The sequence below is a fragment of the Mytilus galloprovincialis genome, chromosome 4 (genome assembly GCF_965363235.1).
Source record: "Mytilus galloprovincialis chromosome 4, xbMytGall1.hap1.1, whole genome shotgun sequence".
In the NCBI taxonomy this organism is placed as follows: Eukaryota; Metazoa; Mollusca; class Bivalvia; order Mytilida; family Mytilidae; genus Mytilus; species Mytilus galloprovincialis.
The window spans coordinates 22936163-22960148 of NC_134841.1; the positions used below are offsets into that span (position 1 = coordinate 22936163).

Here is a 23986-nt window from a genome sequence, read left to right on the forward strand (position 1 = left end):
ACAAAACGGAAATAGGTAAGTCAAGGATATGAAACAGGATTTGAACAGAGAAAGTGGACATGATCAGAGTTGTCTAAATTAAAAGAAGGCTGCAATAACTAGCAATTTACATGATGAATAGAATTAAAACCTTGACACTGTGACTTCAGTTTTACTGAGGAACAAGCTCCTGGCTGACATTAAATACTGGGGTGTACTTGAGCCATCTTGTTCAAAATTTCCTAATGACAGCCTAGCCCTGTTGCCTAGAGACCTAGTCTTTTGAGTGAAGGTATCAGAAAAGTCAGCTGACTTCCTCTTTGAATCAATTGATAACCTTTTTTTAGAATCAGCGGAGGAACTCCTTTTAGGTCTAATTCTAAACCGTTTTGAGGAATCAGAAATGTCAGCTTTAGTTTGTTCAACAACATAATCTGAGTTTATTGACGTAATCTTAGATGGAGAAGTTGGTGAATCCATTGATGATTTTCTGTTTGGTGATAATGGTGTTGTGGATGTGTCACTGAACACCGACTGATTATCGGCACTGTCGTGAGAATCAGGCTCGGATATACAGATATAACTATCGCTGTCAGAAATTGTTTCAGCAATAGAAGACATGTCTGGTATCTTTTCTGGTTTGACACTTTTTGCTACCTCTTTAATTTTATTAAGTGTGAACTTTGAACTGTTTCTGTAATAAACAGACATACAAACAAAATAACCTACCTTCATATTAAAACATGCTAAATAACTAAGCTGGTGGATAAAATACATTGTAAAATTCAAAAAATATAATCATTCAATATGAAATACTTAAACATGCCAATGAAGGTCACTGATTTACCACTAAAACCTTTTACAATGCAATGGACCAAGTGTCTTATAAATTGACCATCTAGCTCAGTTCTTGAACCAATTATCTTCAATAGGCAATGAGACATGTAACCCAACTAATTCATATCATCCTTCTAATTTATATTAAAGTGACTATAATTATTTAAAATTTCCTAATCAAGGGTTAAATTTAATGCCCCTTCCGCTAAGGTGGAGGCATAAATAATGTGAGTAACACTGCATGTAAGATTAATGTATAGCAATGTGAAGCTGAATGTTTTTATATGTTAAAGTTTTGTTAGTAACATACGAAATTTAAAGCTCTCATTGGATATTAGTAAAATGTACCAAAGCAGAATGTATAAATATAATAGTTAGTTAGTAAAATATAATCTCAATCATGTTGTATGGGTTATTAGCTAAATAATAAATTGTTAGTGCTACAAAGCAAAACCTTCCGAGCGAAAATTCACAACATATCCTATCAAAACCAACTACCTGGCTAAATGAATTATAAAGCAAATTATCTGCTCACTCAAAATCCTTAAAACCTTGTTAGCACATACAATGCATTCTACATAAAAATATTTTCTGAATAGATCATTTTCATATTACCAACTTTTTACTCCAGAGATTATAATTTTTCCACATGTCACCTTCTCTGTGTTTGGACATCCTGGTATTTGGTCACATATGAGCAAATATGTCCTACCCCAGAGTAAGGTACCTGTCAAAAAATTATATAATCTTGAGTTGAAAGTCGGTAATATGAAAATAGCCTATCGGTTTAAATGTTCATTTAATACTCTATCAGTTTTATTTGACAGATGAAATGAACTTTTAGGACCTACAAACCTGATGGTTTTCAATCTTTGCATGAAACGTTTCTTATGTCTGTGTGTATGGTATTTAGGATCAAATGATGCACTGGGATCAAACTGTTCTAAATCCACTAATCCATCATCAGGGAGCACTGTCTCTATCCACAGTCGACAGACATTGTCAGCACAAGACGATACCAACATGTTAGCTACAGATCCCCTGAAATGTATATTTCTGTATGAACAAATATAAAATATTTTTTTCTGCTAATTTTACATTATCTATATCAAATAAAGATATTATATAGATATGTGTCTTTCCTTTTTCTTCATTTCCTTTTTTTTATAATGAAATCAAAAACATATCAACAAAACAAATATGTTGACTACCAACATGCATTAAGTCATTCAAGTTTCTTAATGGAAATGCAAAATAAATGACCATGATGACAGTCAATATTCAATTTTGCATGTAGAATTTTGTTTTTCTAGTTTAAAAAAAATGTTCAATATTTTGTGTAGATTTTCAGTTAGTATAGATAGTATTTTTTCATAGATGGTCCATTTTTGACTGGCGATAATTTGACATACATGTAAGCTCAAATTATAATGACTACTAGCTGTAGAAGATGTAATATACAGAACAAAGTAATACATGTACAAACCTTGGCATAAATTTGCTAGTTTTTCTCCAAGAGAATCCTGTCACTGTCCTAGGGTGTGCCACATATACAAAGGAATAATGGAGCTCTTCTTTCTTAGGACTTATCAAACTGTCGCCTCTTGATAAGGTCGATGGAAATGATACTGTAAAAAGACATATTTAAATTAGTAATGCATTTCCTATCATTTTCACCAGTAAAAATTAATGTTTAGAATTTTCTAAGTCATAAAATAAAAAAGACCAACAAAATATCAAAGGACAGCTGTATTTCATCTTTCAGTAGATTCAGTATAAGTTGTTTTACTGATAAATATTCATGTCATTTTCTGCAATGTACTTTTATGGCAAGTTTTACAAACATATCAGAATGAAATGATGTAAATGTGTATGCATAAAACTTTTTTTTGAACTAAATTAACATACCAAGCCAGATCTTTAACCTTTTACCCTTGTGACGTTGTAAAAAGAAGCATGTGCTGAAATCAAGGAGGCTCATGGGTACAAAAATTTCATTACAAATTTTATTTATTACACTATTGGTTATTATTTTATGATATGGTATAAACTTCAATCAGAAAAATTGATTCTGTTTGGCCCCAGATGACTTAAAATGTTTATATCATTGAAAAAGCTCCAAATTATCTCCCATTGGTGCAAAAATGCCATTTTTTGGCTTTCAAATTGAAATATCTTTTTATTCATCGGTGACCTATACTTTTTATTATTGTTTTCAAATAAGCTGTACATACACTAAATAATTGTAAAATATTAGCGATTTCTGTAATTTAGTTCTTTTTTTATTTAGATATTACCTCTATTTCTCCTATCAGTTCAACAGAAAAAAAAAGGACATTAACAAAAATGTATGCTTCTTTCGGAGACAGATTGTGAGCTTAAATAAACAGTGACCGCATTTTTTTTATTTCATTTTTCTATTAAGGATATGATAAAGTTCATTTATAAAACAAGAATGTGTCCATAGTACACGGATGCCCCACTCCCATTATCATTTTCTATGTTCAGTGGACCGTGAAATTGGGGTCAAAACTTTAATTTGGAATTAAAATTAGAAAGATCATATCATAGGGAACATGTGTACTAAGTTTCAAGTTGATGTAACTTTAACTTCATCAAAAACTACCTTGACCAAAAACTTTAACCTGAACTTTGCACTATCATTTTCTATGTTCAGTGGACCATGAAATTGGGGTCAAAACTATAATTTGGCATTAAAATTAGAAAGATCATATCATGGGGAACATGTGTATTAAGTTTCAAGTTGATTGGACTTCAGCTTCATCAAAAACTACCTCGACCAAAAACTTTAACCGGACGGATGGACGGACGGACGGACAAACGGAGGCACAGACCAGAAAACATAATGCCCCTCTACTATCGTAGGTGGGGCATAAAAATATAGCAAAATCTTATATATTAGGGAAAAAAATTGATTTAGACCGCGAGCCCCCTTAATGTTACATTCTATTTGGGAAAAAAATATAATTCTATAATGCCTAATGATTGATTTCTGCCAATCAAAATTACCATGTAAAACATATAGTAATGTAATAATTTACTCATGTTAAACATAATTATATATACTTACTTTTTCTGTCCTCATACCAAATCTTCACTAGACGATCATTCTGTAAGAAAATATTCTTAAATATAATATTTCTGTAGTCCCTCACAGACCAAGATAGACCTCTTACCAAGACAGTTTCATCAATACTAAAAAACATTGTATGGTTCTCTGCTGAACCAATAGTAGGCTACTTAATGAATTTGTAAATATTTCTATAATGTATGTCTTTTAATGTAAAAACATTTCAAAGACATAAAAAAAACTCAATAGCATGTGAAGAATATTAAGATTTTTGAACAGCATATGCATTGTAGCTAATAGTTAAGATTTTTAAGTGAAGTGAGGGTAAATAACATGATAATTTCCAGTCTTCATGCCGAGTGGCAGCCCAGACAGCCCAGGCTGGTAAAATTGCTCTCTGGCCTGTAAAAATCAGACCTACAGGCCAAAAGAATCTAGATAACCAGAGCTTTCATATTTCTCTTAAGTTTGCAATACAAAGACTATTTGATAACTTAATATAAAGGCATAACAAACAGGAGAAATTTGCACCAGTCTCATTGTCATTATTTATCTAGTTTATGTCATTTTTATGAAAGTTATTGTTATCATCTCATCTTTTTAACTAATAAAAGTTATTTCACAGGTAGTGGAATATGCTATGTAAAGAAAACCCTTCTAAATCTACCAGTACATTGATTATATATTGTGGTGCATCCTAGTACAGTGTTCTCCCCAGGGCCTTTTAGCATCAAGGTAATGTGTTGCTATAATCTTAAATGAGATGCTATCTGAAGAGGTTTTCTTATAGATTATTTAATGGATTTGATACTATATTTTTTTAGAAACAAAATGGTATTTCAATTTCACCTGTTTACCAGGATGATTAATGAAATATCTGGTGAGAACACTACAGTAGACAGAAACCCATATTAACTGTCTTCTCTAATAGAATAGTCTACATATTGTAGTACTGACCTGTCCAGCAGAGGCAAACAACAGTCCATCATGTGAGTACTTCAAGAAATATACAGGAGTAGCTGGTCTGTAAATATATACAACAAGTATACAAGTACATTTTAAGATTAGTTGAACCTACTTTATAGTGCAAAACATTTACATCATTTAAAAGAAGCTAGTGAATAACTATTGGAGTACCCTTAATTATCAAATCCTGAGTCACATTTACAAGATTTGATTTTAAAGACTCTGATCAAGATTTGCCTTTTACCAATATCCCTGTAAATACATTTTGTATAACATTTTTTATAAGCAATTTCTCCAAAAATAACGTGGAAATTTGACTTTCTTAATTAACTAGCTAAATAACTTGTCGGTATCCTGTTTCTTTTTAAATATCTATATATTCATTGTCAATGTGCCCCAAAGGATCATGGTGAATACAAAACTGCATTTCTCCAGATACACCCCTGTAGGATATACATTACTACAGATCCAAATTTTATTATGATAAACTTATACTAGTGTTGGATAATCGGTTGAAATTACCAACCGATTATCTATTACAATCGTTTGACAGCAACCAACCGACTATCGGTTATAATCGCATCAGAATACTTTGCCCTTTTTTTAAATGAAATCATGCATTTTAGTCTCATTGGTCATGTCTAATGTGTATATTCCATTTCATTGCAGAGTTTTATATGTTAATATTTGATCTTCTGTTTCCTTTTCATATTTTATTTAGCAATTATAAAAATGAATTAATTAGAATCCAGATTCAGATTGAACATATTTTATCTCATAATTACAACATTAATTACCAAGAGTGACACTAACTTTTCTAAATTTCAATGGTGTAACTCACATTATAATTTCAATAACTTAGCAGTATAAACATTTGAATGTTTCACAGTATTAAAGAAAAGATATATATAAAGTATTTTACTTTAAGAAATTTAAGATTAACAGAAAAAAATAAAACAATGCATTTGCATTGAAATATATACAGTAAACAAAGAGGATCCAGCCAATGTCTGTTAATTCGTGTAGAATGCTTTTTTTTCACTTTATGATCATCATTTTTCTGTCAATTGTGTCAAGCGAGCGTCTGAACTTATAATTGCAAAAATGCGGAATTATTACATAGTTGAACCGTATCCGATCCGTGATTCTAATGTATTTCAATGGCGGACAAATTTCAGAAAATTTACAAACATAAACGATGTTTGACAAGCAATTTGGGAAGGAATATGACGCTTTTGACGCTACTAATGGATAAAACATTAATAAAAGGCAATTTGCGACACGCTCTTATGAAGTAAAGAAATTATTTTGTCTAAAATCTGAAGGATTTCATGTACGCTCTCAAGTAACAAGTATCCGGTATTGAGAGAGTATTTCATACAAAGTTATTTATTTTAAAGATCAATCTGTATATATATATAGTCAATACTTTTGTCACGTTTTAAAGGGGAAAAAATGGTTTTGTCTTTAATTATAGGATGTTTGACATTGTTATTGTCATCCACTGATATTTTTTGTTGCAATTTGTTTGACTGAGCAAATAAAATTCAAACCGCAAACGGACCGGAAGTTGATACGCAAAAAGTCCGGAAACTATAGCGACAATCGATTGAACAAAATCCCAATCGATTATCGACATCGTGAGGCCCAACCAACTGATTTCCGACTTATTCCAATCATCGGAACAACACTAACTTATACATGTATATATTCATACAAATCACTACAATAGATGATAAAATCTAATTTAAAATAGATACTCAAGACACACTCCTAGCAGTCTCCAAATCAGATCACCAAGATATTTCTTACTTGATTCTCCAGATGCAGTCCCACACTGGAAGTGAATCTTCATCATAAAGATGGTGTACTTCCCCTCCTCCTCGTGGTCTCCCACAGAAAACTTACTTGATTCTCCAGATGCAGTCCCACACTGGTAGTGAATCTTCATCATAAAGATGGTGTACCTTCCCCTCCTCCTTGTGGTCTCCTACACAAAACTTACTTGATTCTCCAGATGCAGTCCCACACTGGTAGTGAATCTTCATCATAAAGATGGTGTACCTTCTCCTCCTCCTTGTGGTCTCCTACAGAAAACTTACTTGATTCTCCAGATGCAGTCCCACACTGGTAGTGAATCTTCATCATAAAGACTGTGTACCTTCCCCTCCTCATCGCGGTCTCCCACAGAAAACTTACTTGATTCTCCAGATGCAGTCCCACACTGGTAGTGAATCTTCATCATACAGATGGTGTACTTTCCCCTCCTCCTCATGGTCTCCCACAGAAAACTTAACACCCTTGTTTTCTTCATCATGCTGCTCATGATCTAGGTGCCATATCTGGATAACATCACCTCCTGTCAGAAGACGCGACCCTGCACACAGATAAAAAAAAGAAAATTCAGATTAAGATATTTTTTTAAGATTTTTTCATCTTTGAGATGAGTGGAGCATTAGAGAACAATGTGAATTTTATTTATCTACAAGTACTACTTAAGGATTGGAAGAAACCGATTCCATTGAGCCACAACTCTTCTGAAACCATACAAAAATTTAAATACTTGTAATAGTATGTATAAATGTAGTGTTTTGTGCTTTATAAATTTGTCTTTGTTTCAACAAACAATGCATATTTTTGAGAAAATATCCAAATTCGAGAATGTTATCGATCAGTGTCTTAAAGGCTTTTTTGCATGCTCAGACGTACTGCTGCATTATTCAAATTGGGTCTTTTGCATAAATTTCCTAATTTTCAATTCTTAAAAAGAAATAAATGCATTTTACTAAATCTATGCTGTGTCCACCTTATTACTGTGTCCACACTCTTTGTTTCATCACTTGTCAAGTTATACCTAGATTTCAAATGCATCTTCTAGTAATAACTTTATGACAAGAGTTTCTGTTTTTGCAATTGGCATGATTGGTTGCATATGAAGCAGTCAAATAATGGCAATAAAAAGAGGACCAATATTTTGTAACTGTAAAAACTATAATTACTTTACCTTCAAGATTCCAGCTTAGACAGTTAATCAAACTTTCTGCTTCAAAAGATGCTGTCTGATACCACTGATAGTCCAATTTCTACAAATAAACAATTAAAGACAATGACATATTTTAAATTGTTACTCACTATGTACCCTACTCAAATCTAACAAACTGATCTGTTTATCAAAAAATATTTAGTCTAAAAATGATCTTGTTAAAAAAACACTTTAATGTGCCCAAAACAAAGTTGGAGTTATTAAAATATACTTAAAGGTTGTCAAGTTTGCTAATTATACTTGTTATAAAATTTATTAATATTGTCAACATAATGTTCTTATGAATTAAATGATATTACAGGCCAGCAACTGATTATAAACTAGATGAAAAGTCACCATAGTTTTGGATTCATTTATGAAACAAAGGTTAAAATTCATAAGTCAGACATTCGATCAATTGAATAAATTAAAGAAGAGTATGTGTGAATAAATTTTAATGATCTTCTTTTACAGAATTCATAAATGATAGTTCAAGTAAAACTGGATTATACAGAGTTTGTCATATTATAATTCTATTATGATTTGCATATTAAGGAATATGTTGATATTATTGGTCGAGAGAACTTCCGGTAGTTGATCTTGACGTTGGTTATTTTTCGATAGACGACGTTGACCGAACTTCTTTTTGTAACCAATGTAAACAAGATGGCGGCGATAATAACAACGACGTCAACAAAATTTATTTTCACTGCAAGTTAATTGTTCAATAAAATAACACACAAAACATTTGTTTGAATGATAATAAGAGTTTTTGCAGTTTGCTTTTTATCAGATAGCAAACTTCGGTGAGTACATATTTTTGCATTAACCAACAAATATATTCATGGGCCAGGTCTATTCAGTGACATATATATACAATTTACGTGTAATAGAGGTAACGAGTGTGGAAAAATATATTCCCAATCTCCAATCTGAACGAATTATAAGGATTAAACCCCTTTTTAAAGGAATTTTTTGGTGTATAAACTGGACCAAGTCACTCACAAACATATCATAAAAGTAAGTCACTCACAAACATATCATAAAAGTAAGTCACTCACAAACATATCATAAAAGTCCTTTGGACTTTTATTTGTTTGTGAGTGACTTGGTCCAGTTTATACACCAATAAATTCCTTTAAAATGGCGTTTAATACTATAGTGTAGACACCTGTTTATTGCTTAAATCTGTATATTTTTCTCTAGATGTCTTTTGGTTATTTTAGTTGTTGGTTTACTGTTTCATTGATGATGTACATGTATACCCCTTTCTCATTTTATTCATAACAAATTGTATGCAGAAATTTCCTTGTTATAATAGTAGCATAGCATATATATATATATATATATATATATACATAAAAACATATTTTACATATTCTATAGATACAGGTAAAAAAATATATAAATTTAAGGCATCAAGAAATTGGAATTCCTCTTATGGAAAAAAATATATCGTTGGAAAATTCAGGGGGAAATTTTTGAGGGGCAGTAACTACTATCAGGGTTCAATTTACAGTTGCATGCTTTTTGAAGATCTGGTATCCATATTGCTAATTGTCAACGATTTTTTTTCTTTCTTGTCATTCTGAAGATTTTATGCTTATCAGTTTTTCTATGGCTTTTATGGATTTAGGGAATATAAAGTCTTGTACCATTCTGTTTTATTTTTGTCCCTTGGGTCCATTTTTGTTGAGGAACCAAGTTAGTAGAATTAAGAATTTAAATCCAAATATTCATAATTAAAGAATATTTAAAAATTGGAAAATATAAAATCTGAAAATAATTTTATTTAGCATGTTTCTAATGGTGTCAGAATTTCATACAAAATAAAAAAAAAAAATAAAAAACATTTTTTTAGGAAACTGAGAATTGTATAAATTAATCATCATGATCATTGTTTACATGCTAGTGCTGTTCAAAATGTAGAATGAAGAATTTTCTTGAATGGTGGAAGTTAGTTCTGTATGAGAATTGTTCCAGAAATTGAATAGGTGTTTGTGAAGGTCCAGTGGCAAATATTAAATCCATGTTTTGCTCAAACAACTGATGAATAGCCTAGTCATACAAAAGAGTTGTGGTGAGGCAAAGTAAAGCATTCAGTGTTTAGTTATACAAGTTATAACAAAGACAAAACTGACCCTTGCCAAATACAGCTAAGTGTCAAAGCATAATCTAGCTATTTATAGCTATGACATCATAGCTAAGAATCAAAGCATGGTCTAGCCAGTGATTTACAAACCTTTCCCAAACGATGATTCTGTATAAATATAATCAAATTGTTATACAAAAGAAGCTCTTTTTGATAATTTTTTAATATCAGGTTAACTTGTGGGAATTAATTACTGAACTGCTTAAATGATACATTTTCAAATGTACAAATGTATTACAATGCAAAACTGACATTTTATACTGATTATATATTATAATGCATAAAAATATAAGCTCATGCAGTCATGCATCTGAAATATTTCTTGCTGTATGATTACTTAGTTCAAATTATCAAATTTTGATGACAGCTAATGGACTGGACAGTCAACTCCTCGAAAGTACATGGACCTATCTTCCTTAAATTCACTTTGTCCATATAGTCTAGGGAGGATAATCGAAAGAGCATATATATTCAAACTGACATTTAACCAGAATTGATGTTTTATTATGCATTTATTACTGAGAAGTGTTAAAAGTTATTTAAAAACAAAATGGATGGGTTTCATTTTAACCTTATAACAAAAATATGTTTTATAAATTTATGTACAAGTATAATATTCTACTGACTGGCACAATTTTTTAAATATTTTTAAAAACAGGTTTCACAGAAAATGATACGAATTTTTTTAAATAGCTTTGTAGAAATATTGTACCAGTTATAGGCCTGAATACAAATTTTAATTCATTTTCAAAAAGTTTTTTACTAATATTATATGATATCTATAACCAATGGCCTACTGTCCTAGTCCAGTTAACAATGTATGAACTGGTTTATGTTAACAAGATAAATAGGAGTAACAAACTAATACCTTTTAAGTATTTCATAATCATTTATATTATACTTTTATCCATTTTAACATTAATTTCTTTCATAAATTTCATGCATCCAATCAATTTAAAAAAAAAAATATTGTTATTTTAAAACTAAGTAAACTGTTCGTGCTTTTTGTTTTTAAAGTTGGTCTATTTGCTGTCTTTTTAAACTATGTGAAAAAAGATGTATGGTAAAAGACGTCATTTCAATTCCTGAAAAAAAGATATCACAAAAAAAAAGATACTGGTACATCATACTGTGGACTGGATTCATTAATATTTATTGGATACTAATTTTAGTGGATTTCGTGGGAACAGGTGAACCACAAATTAAAATGTTCAATGAATCACAAATTTTCGAAAGGAATGTTTGCAGACTTTTCACGAAATTAAATATCCATGAATATGCAAGTTTTCATTGATCCACAAAATTGGTAACCACAAAAATAGATGAATCGGTAATGAATTTAACTTACCTCCAATACCTAAATATATGTTATAGCCATAAACCTTCATACCACCATGGACTATATATGATACCTATTACCAACATCATTCTGATTAAGGCTGTACATGTATTACAGCCATACCATATCTAATTATATATAAAGGGTCAACATGCCAAATACGCTATGTTAGTAAAATGTTAGGTCGTGATCAAAATATCACGAAGTCATAATTACATGTGGATGAATAGTGCACTCATCCTCTTCCTAAAATATAAGTACAACTAAAAAAGTAAAACTAGTACTAAGAAATATGAAAATATATATAGATACAAGACATTTTGATGCTGAAACCAACACAAAAATTTATTTATTAGGTGAACTCAAAATACTTATGAAATACATGTACATGTAATATATGTAAATTTATTTACATAAAAGATTGCTTAAAGTATCAGTGAATGAATACTGAAAGTTATGTAAATTTATTTATATGAACTACTAGTAAAGGAATCAGCCCATGAATTCTCATAAAGAATTATGTAATAGATAATTACTGCTAGACTTAGTTTGGGAATGATTTCCAATAATCAACTAAATTAGTTACATGCTTGATTTATGTATGTGAATAAATTCTTCAGTATATATGTACATGTATTTACACAATAATTTAACTTCAGTCTAAAATAAATTATTGAGAGGGATTTGTTTCATTTAAATTTACTATATAGAAATGACAAAAGCAGAAAAAAAGATTGTTTACCCGAGAAAAAAAGAAATGCAATCGTGGACATGATTTTCTGTTTGGTTTCATAGATCAGCTAATTGATCTTCAAAGAAGCATGATTTTACCTCATTTTTTTTTAAACAAGATGCAGAAGACTAACATAGATCCTTAACATAGAATATTCTGGGGGCATCATTCTTTGAAAACCATTGTTGCCAAGAGTTAACTGTGTGTTGCTGTTTTTGGAAATAAGAGGTTGATTCTTAGCTACAGTTAAAATGTGTAAATATGTTAGAGCAGTCACAGGTTTATAGATTAGAAACTAAATCAAATTCTATGAGTGATTTTAACATAAAAATAAAGCTCAGAGGTATTACAGAAAGTTATGCAAACACAAAAATAATCAAATGTAAAAGTTTTATGTGTACAAGCAAAATAGATCATCTAAATGTCAGAACACTTACATGTGTACTTTCATGGTGTAATAATGGTGTTGGTTCAAAGATGTACACTTTACTTTTATATGATGCTGCAATCTAAAAAATAAACAACATAATTCCCCAATAAATATATGCTTTTATCAGGTACTCTTTCCACGTTCAACTATTCCATTTTTTTTTTCACATTTGTACATTTAGATAAAACATTTCTCTTTTTTACTCAAAATCTCTTTTGTTTTGTTACTGGTTTGATGTCCTAACTTCATCTTTACTTTTTTCTTCAAAAAATCATTTGGTCCCAATCTGTCATTTCTTTTAGAAGTCCTGATGACCATCAATTAGCTCTTTCATTCATGCAGCCTACGCACGCCTCCAGGTGAGGGATTTTCTTGCTGTTTTGAAGACCCATTGGTGGCCTTCCGCTGTTTTATGATCTTTGGTCGGGTTGCTGTCTCTTTGACAAATTCCCCATTCCCATACTCAATTTTATTCATTTAAAATCAAAATCAGATGATTTGTAAAAGTATGCTGTTGTACATGTTATCAATGACTTTTAATTGCCAGAACAAAGACCAAATATATATAACAGCTGTACCTGTGTCAGAATGAATCAGCTTAGATTTAATTGATAAAACTTTTGTTGTACAAGTACCAACCATGTGAGACTGTCATTAGTAGTCAAGGTTGTTATTTATATAGTAATAAAAGTTAATAGGAATATGCTTTCAAACTGAGAGGCATTGTATTATTATAGTATAACTAATCGCCGTATTTGAATATCAAAAATAAGACAACGCGTGACCGAACAACGCATGGATTAAACGAGTGCGCAGCACGAGTTTAATCCATAGCGGCGTTCGGTCACAAGTTGTCTTATTTTTGATATTCAAATACGGCGATTAGTTATTCTTTTTATTACATTGGCAAATGGCTTTTTTTTATGAAATTAATGTAGAAAATGTAAGGAACTATATCTTTTTCCTACGCATTGACAATTTGTTTTGATCCGACGTTATCGACGTCTTGACAACGCCTATTGTTGTATGACGTCAGAGAGTGAAATAACCACGTTTATTTCACATGTGAAATTATCGGTTTTTATCAAACTGGGAAATCAATGTAATTCATTGCAACCAATGTAATAAAGACATTTAATGAATCATCACTACCCCATTATGATCTAATTGGTTCAAGGTTTTCAATACATATTCATACCTCCCTCTCCTCAATCTGTATATCAATCTGTTTATACATAGTTGTCATGGGTAACCCTACATTTATCACATGTATATTGATGGTTAATATTTACCTTTCCTGAATCTGTAGAACAATCTATACAGTTGACCTTTATGTTGCCATGGGTGACACCAGGAATGATCTGTACTCTCTGGAAATCACTGGCTAGAATAACAATATCACATCCAGCAGCATAGGCCTGAAAGAACACAAAAATTAATAAAACTTCAGTACTAAAACTAAATCTAAAATCTTAGTCACAAATATAATTGTTCTCCATCAGGAACTCTTTGTAGTGCTCTATGCATTATTGGTTAAACATGTTAAATACATGTTTGAAACTTATTTCTGTACCGATGACTGTTTCTGATCAAACGCTTGGAAATTGATGTTATAGGTGTGGAGTGGACATCATGTAATGTGTAAAATGAAACTTCTCCTTTAATTTAGTCACTTTGGTGGGTTTAGTGTTGCTCAGTCTTTAGTTTTGTATGTTGTGTTTTGAATTCTGTTGTTTGTCTTTTGGTCTTATTTTTTGCACAGGGGTCAGGAGTTTGAATGTCCTTTTGGTATGTTTTGTCTCTCTTATAAATATAACCAAATTCATTAAAGCATTGTATCATAATGTAAATAAGTCATTATGCCTTAATAATTAAATGAACAGATTATTACCTAATGCAGTATCAACCTCATAACCCTAGGCCTAATCCAGTTATCAATCTCCAAGGTTATCCATTTTTAGTTTAATTAGATTATTACCCTAATCCAGTATCAACCTCCCAAGGTTATCAGTTTTTAGTTTGATTGATGTTAGGATGTTGTAATTGTTCTCAGGTTCATTGCTGTTGAATTTCAATAAATTATTGATCTCAATTTTAATCATGACATACCCAATAACTCTACTTATAAGAGAGGTTTCAAGCTGCAAAATCCATTTGTGAATATTCAGGAAATTACATGTCAACTCAAAACCTCTAAAGATTTAATAAACTCAAAGATTTAAATATTTCATTCTGACAATTATGTTTAATTGGATTTTTTCATTCAGTGAAAGGCAATAGAAAAAGAAACAGATATATCATCATGTGATGATGTTTCATGTTTTATATGCCATAAAATTTTACAGAATGAATAAACTTGTAAGTTTAGGTAATAAATCTGTTTTTAAAAACCTATAGTGGAAAATAAAGACCATAAATGGCAGTCTATTAAAATAATTGGGAGTGAAATGAAATCAGACTGGTAACTTCTACATTTGTAAACAAGTTCTGTTGTCTAATCATACTGAATAAAATCGGTAGTATAAAATACATGCACTGATCATGTAGTATACTCATGAGAAATATTAGTTTGAAATTTATTGATACTGATTTGATAATGATTTGATAATCAGTCATATATCAAGACTTCTCCAATATGTTCTCTTATTTTCAAGAAATATTGAACAGTGATTTGTTATCAGCCCATTATAAATACTGGCATTGGTTACTTTTTTTGAGAATACAGATTTCAATTTAGCACCATAATTTCATTTTCACCCCATTGTTTTTTGCTCGTTGTTAAAGGCTGTAAGGTGACTTGTTGTTGTTTATATTCTTGTACTTTTGTCTTTGATGGATAGTGGTAATCATACCACATTTTCTCATTCTTTGTGAAAAGCTTAACCAGTGTGAAAGAAAATTTCCAATATATAAGTGTCAGCTGGTAGCCTTCAGTCTTCTCTACTGATTCAATGTGTATAAGTTCACTCTTACGAAAGACATTTCAAGCATTGTAGTTATGCCATTACCACACTAAGATGTCTATTATAAGCTAAATAGTTCCACATTTCCCATGAGTGTATCTCCACCAATACTCCCCTTTGGGTTTCTGACATTGAAATAATATTTTATCCTGTTTATATCAATGGATTAATGTATTGACTATGTCTACTGCTATTTTTTAGTATGACACACAAGTGACAATGAAGTAAAGTATTGATTAACAAATGACTTCTGGTCAGCTGTAGAAATACTAGAAAATAAGCACTTAATTAGTAGCCGGGAGAATCTATATGATTTGCGTGTTGAATTTCATGAGCATTCTGTACTATGAATTCAGAAATTTCATTAATGCAAAAAAATGCAGCAGGATTATTAATGCAATCACTAAAACATAAGAAAAAAAATTTGGATAGTAATATTGTATCACAACATGTATGAATCACATTGCTTTACCACTCATTTATAAATGTTTTATATTATTTTATCTTGTAATATTGATGAATGTTCAAGCTAATATTTACTAGAAATACACATACCAGCACCCCATTGATAATCAAGAAAAATTTGGCAAAGTACTTTCAGGGAGAATCATTTTTGTAAACAAATAGACAACAGACTGTGTGGTGAGAAAAACTTACTTGGTTCTTTGGACCAGATTATCTAAAACATGAAATTGGTCTAAAGCAAACCCAAAAAAGAATAATGATTTAAGTCATATAATATTAGACAGGTTTTCAGGTATTATGCAGGATAAGGATATGACAAACAAATTTCACTATTGAAACATAAAATAGGCTGGAATATTTTTTCATAGCATGAAACTTAATTAGAATCTGAAGCTTACAAATTTTTTCGTATCAATGTAAAATGTTTTACTAACTGTTTTAGTTTCAATCAACAAAAGATAACATGTCAACAAGATTGATCTTAAATGTAACTTTCTAAACAATTTATTAGCATATAATGGAGGAACTATTGAAATAAATTATTGACAAAATGAATGGTACTAAATATTATGCATCTAAATCAAAACAAGTGTCTCCTTTACTGGTGGAACAAAATAGGAATTTGATCTAAGCCATTACAAAGGATCAATATTTCACCAATAGATCAAATTTAAATACCTTTTATCAAAGAAGACTCTCTAAACCACAAATCTCATATTAATTACTGGTACATAATCAAGAAACAAAGATCAAAGGTGTAATTCTTCCACTAATGTAATTCAATAAGGAACAAGTTGGTCGTTGGTTGCTTAATTGAAAATACAGTGGCAAATATTTCAAGCATGTTCAAGATAAAATTCTAATATGACGTCCCTATTACACTTTGTAAACAAGGCCGTGTTTTAATGAGCACAAAATATGTTTGACACATGCGCACAAACTTACTGAGTAATTTATTAACATTATTTTCATCGTTATCCTTTAAAATATATACATTTAAGCAGCTAGAATAAACTTTTATTATATGTTTTTAAACTTATCAAATATGAAATGTAATGCACAGACTCCTCAGGGAGGAAACAGGAAAAGCCAAACATTTTTACAGTATTTTTGTACGCTTCGACCTATAAAAATACTGTATTTGTCCTATTAGAATCGAAATAATTCCTTCATGTCATGCTCTATGCTCATTTTAATATGGGTATGCATTATATTTGACCACATTTTTCACCTCGCTAACGCTCAGTGTAAAATATGGACAAATATAATGCCTACCCATATTAAAATGAGCATAGAGCATGACATGAAAGAATTATTTCTTAATCAAATACTTTAATAACCATAAAGAAATCCAAAACAATTTTGTGTCCATATGTATATATATATATATACAACTCGTCTAAACATCAACCCAACAATGTTAGATCTGTAAATTTGCTTTCGCAAATTTTTGGTTCTTTCACTCAGACGTACTTATATATATATATATATATATCTTTTATTAAAGGGACATAAAACAAGTAAAGAAACACAACTTGACACAAATCATGTAAAAGAAACAAAATATGACACAATCATGGAAAAGAATAACAACATGACACAAATCAAGGAAAAGACACACAACATGACACAAAGACAAAATCCGTGGAAAAAAAGCACATGACCATGATGACACAAAGCATGACTTCAAAGTAACACAAATTGACACAAATCATAGAAAAGAAACTCAACATGGCACAAATCATAGAAAAGAAACAAAACATGGCACAAATCATAGAAAAGAAACAAAACATCACACAAATCACAGAAAAAAAACTCAGCATGACAAAAATCATTGAAAAGAAAGCAACACAACATGACACAAATCATTGAAAAGAACTACAACATGACACACATCATAGAAAAGAAACACAACATCACAGAATTCATAGAAGAGAACCACAACATGACACAAATCATTGAAAAGAACTACAACATGACACACATCATAGAAAAGAAACACAACATCACACAAATCATAGAAAAGAACCACAAAATGACACACATCATAGAAAAGAAACACAACATCACACAAATTATAGAAAAGAACCACAACATGACAAACATCACAGAAAAGAACCACAACATGACACAAATCATAGAAAAGAAACACAACATGACACAAATCATACATAAGAAACATATTAGACAAATCACGACTTAGAAACTCAACATAACACATAAAAAGAGGAAGAGACACAACAATGCAAATATGACGGAAAAGAAATTAAAAACCAACATGACACAAGTCATGACACATTTGGTATGAAACATCACAACAAATGAATTAGAAATACTAATGACTTAGCACAAAACATGGATGATATCGACTCCTTGTATGATATCTCAACATTTCTCTAATTTTGTATTATCAGAAGGACTGTATAAATTTCATGGAATAAAACTGACATACAACCATGACAACATGACTAACAAATATATAGCAGCTTGACACATTGATACGTCACATAACATAATACACTGAAAAATTTAAGTCAAAGAATATGAACTGATTCGAAAACAAATATTTGAGATACATATGGAACTGCACTAGAATCTGACTATAGAAAATCTAGCAACTCTACTTTTAGTTCTATAAAAGTTTACCTTTATGAGGATGTATCACTTAATATTTACATGTATGCATGAAATTTAGTAAAATACAATACACTTTCATTACAAATGCATTAAATATTTACATATTAAACTAACTATATTCAATATTCAATAATCAATTTTACAGAAGAAAAAAAAAGCCTTTACTGTGATGAGATGAAATCAATCAACATACAGAGTGAAAGGCTTTAAAACAGCCTGACAATACAAGACATTTCTTAAATAATTTATTGGTAAAATTCAATAAAGATATTTACTTTTGCCTGTCTTGTATCATTAATTCTTTTCTTGCTATCAAATGTCCCTCAATTTCTTCTCATATTTCTAACTTATTCTAGAAATCAACATGTCAGCTGACAGTTTGGTATATAAATGTTTATAATTCACATTTCTATCAGGCATCAGAGAGATTTCATGGATTTGGACATCACAAACTAGGGATTTAAAAATCTTTATTATGGACTGGTGAAATTATAGTGAAATTCCAAAGTAATACAGAAATCAAATTCAACTACATGTAATATATAAACATACATGACATAGCTAGAGTTGTAAAATATATCATGTGTATATGTCAAAAAGCAAAATGAAAAGTAAAGAGAAATTTTAGTTCCATTAAAAATGTGGCATGATGAAAACAGTGTCCTTGTATTAGAATTCTGATTGTAGGCGTTGAATCATTAATCATTTGTCTACAGCTTACAGAGCCTTTTATTAATCAGTAAATTGGTCATTGTAATAACTCTACAGCTCCCTAACCTTAACTAATCATTGGAGTCATTAAACATTTATAACCTATAAAACTATGACAAAATACTAGGCTAATACTGTACAGCAAACCAAATATCATCATCAACATAGCCATAGGCCATGTAGGCTATTCTCTTACATCAAACAGAGAATTTAATTCCAATTTGGATATTATTAAACGTTCAACATGTTCAAGAGAAAAAAAAATATTAACATTTCCAATTTTGCAGTGTTGTCATTTATTCATTCTGTATATAGTTCTGTTCTTTATAAATCATGCATTCAACTAGGAAAAGTATACTAACTAAAGCAAAAGAACATAAATTTATGAATGAAATATTATGAAAGCTTGTGGATAGTTGTCTTATTGGCAATCATACCAAATTCACCGATTTACAAATTTGGATTAAAGTAATAAAATACAATGTACATAAACATGATAAAAATTATCAATTTGATTTGGATTTAGGTTACGTCTTATTGATAATGATCTATAACAAATCTTTTTATATTCAGTATAGCTATTATTGCTGTAAATCATAATTGTTTTAAATTTATAATATCTTATTACATACATTGTACATTGTACATGTACATAAATAAGCCTGTTTTTGTTTGAATTATTCAAAATTTGTAATTTCAGGTTCTTTTATCATGTTTATAGTTTACTATATATACCTGATATACATGTATATGGTATGGGCTTTGCTCATTTGTTGATATATTTGTCATGTTAGTAGTTGTATGGTGATCATAGTTAATAACTTCTACAGTGACAAATTTGGTCTCTGGTAGGGAAAGGCAATCAAAAAAACATCTTATTCACATAAGTTCATATTAAAGCTTTAATTTCACTATGACAGTAGAAAACTTCAATGTCACTGAAGCATGACTGAGATCATAAATTATATTCTCAAAAATTTCCAAAACCATCCCCAAAAATAATGGACAACCACTAACAGTCATCAAAATATAAAATACTACTGAAATTATATTTAGTTGCTTATAATCAATCCAGCATCACATCTAAAATAATCAAAAGTTCAGAATAATATGAAGTCAAGGGGCAATAACTCTGACATGTGTAAAGAGTCAATTGATGGTTTTGGTCATTTCAAGGTTTATGGATCTTGGATTGTATTCCTCTTTGTTGTTCACATTTACTGTATTCACAGTCTGCACCAAAAACTTTTACATCTACTAGTCTGGAATCTAAATATATCAAAACTTGTCCTTTTATGACTACATGTCGCCTCAGTTGACAATGTTTTCTCGGGGTAACAATCTGCTCTATCACTCTCTCAGCTATGTGTTATTTATATAGTAAAGGAACAGTAGAAGTGAACCTACCACAATTTGTACTTGATCTGAGTTTTGTGGTTATAGGAAATGTGTATCATGGTGTATGGTCCATAAAATTTGATTGATGCAAATTTTATTTTTGTAAATGGGCATAACTCTAGGATTTGTGACAACCCCAAAATTCAAACTTGATAGATCTGTAATCTGTGGTAATAAGCATATTTGTGCATTGTGTACAAGTTTCAAGTATCTTATGTTATTTTTTTATGTAGATATTGACCTCATTTACTATTTATACAAATTAACAATGTAGTTGAAAACATTCAATAATCAGGATGACTATTACAACTATAACGACTCTACCCTAAGATTATTAATTAATCTAAAGTTTTATTGGTTTTGGAATGGGAAATATGTATTAACATATTGCTTCCAAACAAAACTGTTGACATACATGTACAAATTTAACATGATAACATACATACATGTATTTAAAAGTAAATGATGTAAATGTACAGAAAAGGGGGGAACATTGAGAATTGTATCGACAAACTTGATAGTATGTACAACAATATTTCATTGGTACATTGTAGACAAATAAATGGACAATGAGTCAACAAGATTAGGTAAGAAACTGTTACATTTAGAATTAAATGATTGAAATACAAAATGTAAATTAATTTTTGTCTCCTGTCCTGGCTGTGAAACATGTTTAGGGGGACATAGAAATACCAGGTGTCTGTCCACTTGAAAGTAAAAACTAGTGAGTGAAAGTAAAATTGTAAGGTATAACTATCCCATGGGTAAGTGCATTTTCATAAAAAAAAAAATCATTATTTTGATTAAAAATATAATATCAATTTATGTTTACACTTATTATTCTTAACCTCTTCTGACCATTCTGGAGACTGAAACATTTCAAGAACAATTCTATTTATAATTGTTGCAGGTTATTTGCAATATCACCAGCTCAACATATGTCAAAGGCACAGGGGATTCCACTGACTGTATACAGATTTTTTTCATGGGAGTCATGTGTTTGTACATGTAGCCGCAATGTTAATGGTCTGCAGTCGATTTCACATAATAAATAACGACTAATTGATCGTAAGTATACTGATTTATTCATGACTTAAGACCAATCTTAGTCGTAAGTTTTTTTGTGAAACCGACTCCTGACAGACTTTCTAACTTTCCTGTATTGTTGGCATTTCATGTAAATGTTTATATTTATGGTCAAGTACATGTATTTAACACAGAAAAATACTAAACTTTTCCAATACACCTATCTCTATTTGGAAATCTGTCCCGGTTGACCTGAGAATCTGCCCTGCTTGAACTATCAACGTCATACAAAATCTTTTCCATTGTGGTGTTAAATATTTTGTATTGTGACGTCAAAATCTTATGGGAACAGTTAAAATTATTAGTTATGGCGGACAAATAGCGATAAAGTGTAAAACTTTAGTTGTTATGGTTATCATGGTTATTGCGCAAATGAATGAAGTTGTATTCACACAGAAATAGTGGAATACAGAAATCTGAATGAAACAATACAGAATTACTTCCCTGTTGTCTGGTTGTATGACACACAATCGACTTGAATGTGCTTCCTACTTTCACTTTTAGAATATAAAATATATGATGCCTAATTGGTGGATGGGTTTATGTTTCCAACTTTATGAGAATTATTTTTTTACACATTTAGCTTTTTAACATTTCAAAACTTTGTTGTTGAGCTTGAGTATTGGTCCTCATCTGCATAGTATTGCTATGAAAGTTGATAGTATGGGGTCTTAATTTAGATGGCCAAATATTAATTTATTTATCCAGTCTGTTTATTACACATGTTATGTGTAACAGGTGTTAGGAAATGATGACAATTTAAATCAAATGAACAGCGTTTTATTGCTTTTTTCTTGGTTAATGAGCTTGTAAAATATTTGCAGAAATCTATTTACACGACGGCAAAATTTAGAATGTTATGATCAGGTGACACTGGCTGGTCGTGATCAGGATCGCTTCCTGATACAAGTCATGTTTACAAACATTTACCGTGAAATGTATGCCTTCAACGCTTCCTACAGCATAGCACTGATCACCAGGATTACATGCACCCGTTAGGACCTGATGCCGGTTCATGTTTTTCTACTTCTTTTGAGTTAACATCACATGTTTAGCATGTAAATATGTAATCATCGAAACTCCTCCTCAGTCGTCGCCATAATGGGTCAATTTTTACAAGGGAGATAATTTTGCTTCGAAAGATTGCAACACAATCGATCAGTTTCAGTTTTCAGTCCAAGATCGTCCAAGATTCCCCAGAAAAATCTAATAAGAATGAAAAAATGCAGTCTGAGCATGATACATGTAAAACATGTGGAAACTTATCAATTCTTATAAGCTTGTTGATTTATAACTGTACCAAAGACTAAAAAAAGCACATTTTATCAGTTGATTGATTGGTTGCCCGATTGATTAATTGATTGATTGATTGGTGAATGATTGATTGATTGCTTTTATCAGAGACATATAATACAAGAGATTGGCAACTCAGCGAAATCCCGTATTATCCCCGGCTTAGTATATATTTAGGATTTCAAGGCCGTAGCTACCCTTGAGGCAAGTGAGGCAATTGCCTTACTAAAATTTCGACACTGATTACTTTTTTTATACATATATATCACTGATATAATAGTCATTTGTTGTTCTATTTCAACCTTAATTTCTATATAACTTGTCATCATTCCTTTTAAACTATTCTTCCTGGATATAACTCAGCATCTCAACGGGTGATGTTTCTCGATAACATTAACCTAGTAATGATAATCCTCATAAATCTCTAGTTAAAAACAGGCCGGAGTCTTGCAGAAAAGGAAAAGCGACACTGAAAGTAAAGAAGGAATTATTCTAGTAAACTAGTTTTTTTGTGAACAGAGTCTGAGTATTGTATATAACTTCATTAGAACAATCCAAAAACGATAAGTAGACTGACAAATCAAGTACTGGTATTCGGAAGGGGGCAGTTCTGTCTGCGTATTCATTTCTCCGTTTAACCAACTTTTGACAAATCAAGTCATCGCAAGGGGGCAGTCCTGTCTGCGAATTCATTTCACGAAGTTTTAAAATTTTCGGACCCCATGCACCTAACCCCTAAATTTATAGATTTTGAAACTAAAATACCACCAACTAATTCCAGAAATAATTTGAAATTATGGACCTACATGTAAACGTCAAAAACTCCATTCCAAATTCCCCTGTACCCATATCATATATACTCTATAGATAGAATCATATACATT

The 23986-nt window shown here is 30.7% G+C and overlaps 1 protein-coding gene across 3 annotated transcripts in view; it reads right to left on the minus strand.

The window, feature by feature from the left end:
• Positions 1-22935, minus strand: part of LOC143071648 (dmX-like protein 2) — a 102769-nt gene extending 79834 nt beyond the window's left edge. Inside the window, exons 1-12 of one of the 3 annotated variants that reach the window (XM_076246110.1) lie at positions 22740-22918; positions 13842-13967; positions 12557-12628; positions 11603-11632; positions 10138-10155; positions 7878-7956; positions 7073-7250; positions 4865-4931; positions 3908-3947; positions 2303-2444; positions 1672-1857; positions 131-673 (exon numbers count right to left, since the gene is read on the minus strand). In XM_076246110.1, the coding sequence (XP_076102225.1) occupies positions 131-673; positions 1672-1857; positions 2303-2444; positions 3908-3947; positions 4865-4931; positions 7073-7250; positions 7878-7956; positions 10138-10155; positions 11603-11632; positions 12557-12628; positions 13842-13967; positions 22740-22826 (1568 nt within the window). In that variant the 5' untranslated portion in view covers positions 22827-22918. Of the gene's footprint in view, positions 1-130; positions 674-1671; positions 1858-2302; positions 2445-3907; positions 3948-4864; positions 4932-7072; positions 7251-7877; positions 7957-10137; positions 10156-11602; positions 11633-12556; positions 12629-13841; positions 13968-22739 lie in introns of all 3 variants that reach the window. The other 2 variants (XM_076246113.1, XM_076246112.1) reach the window with 2 other exon arrangements.
• Positions 22936-23986: the final 1051 nt, after the last annotated feature.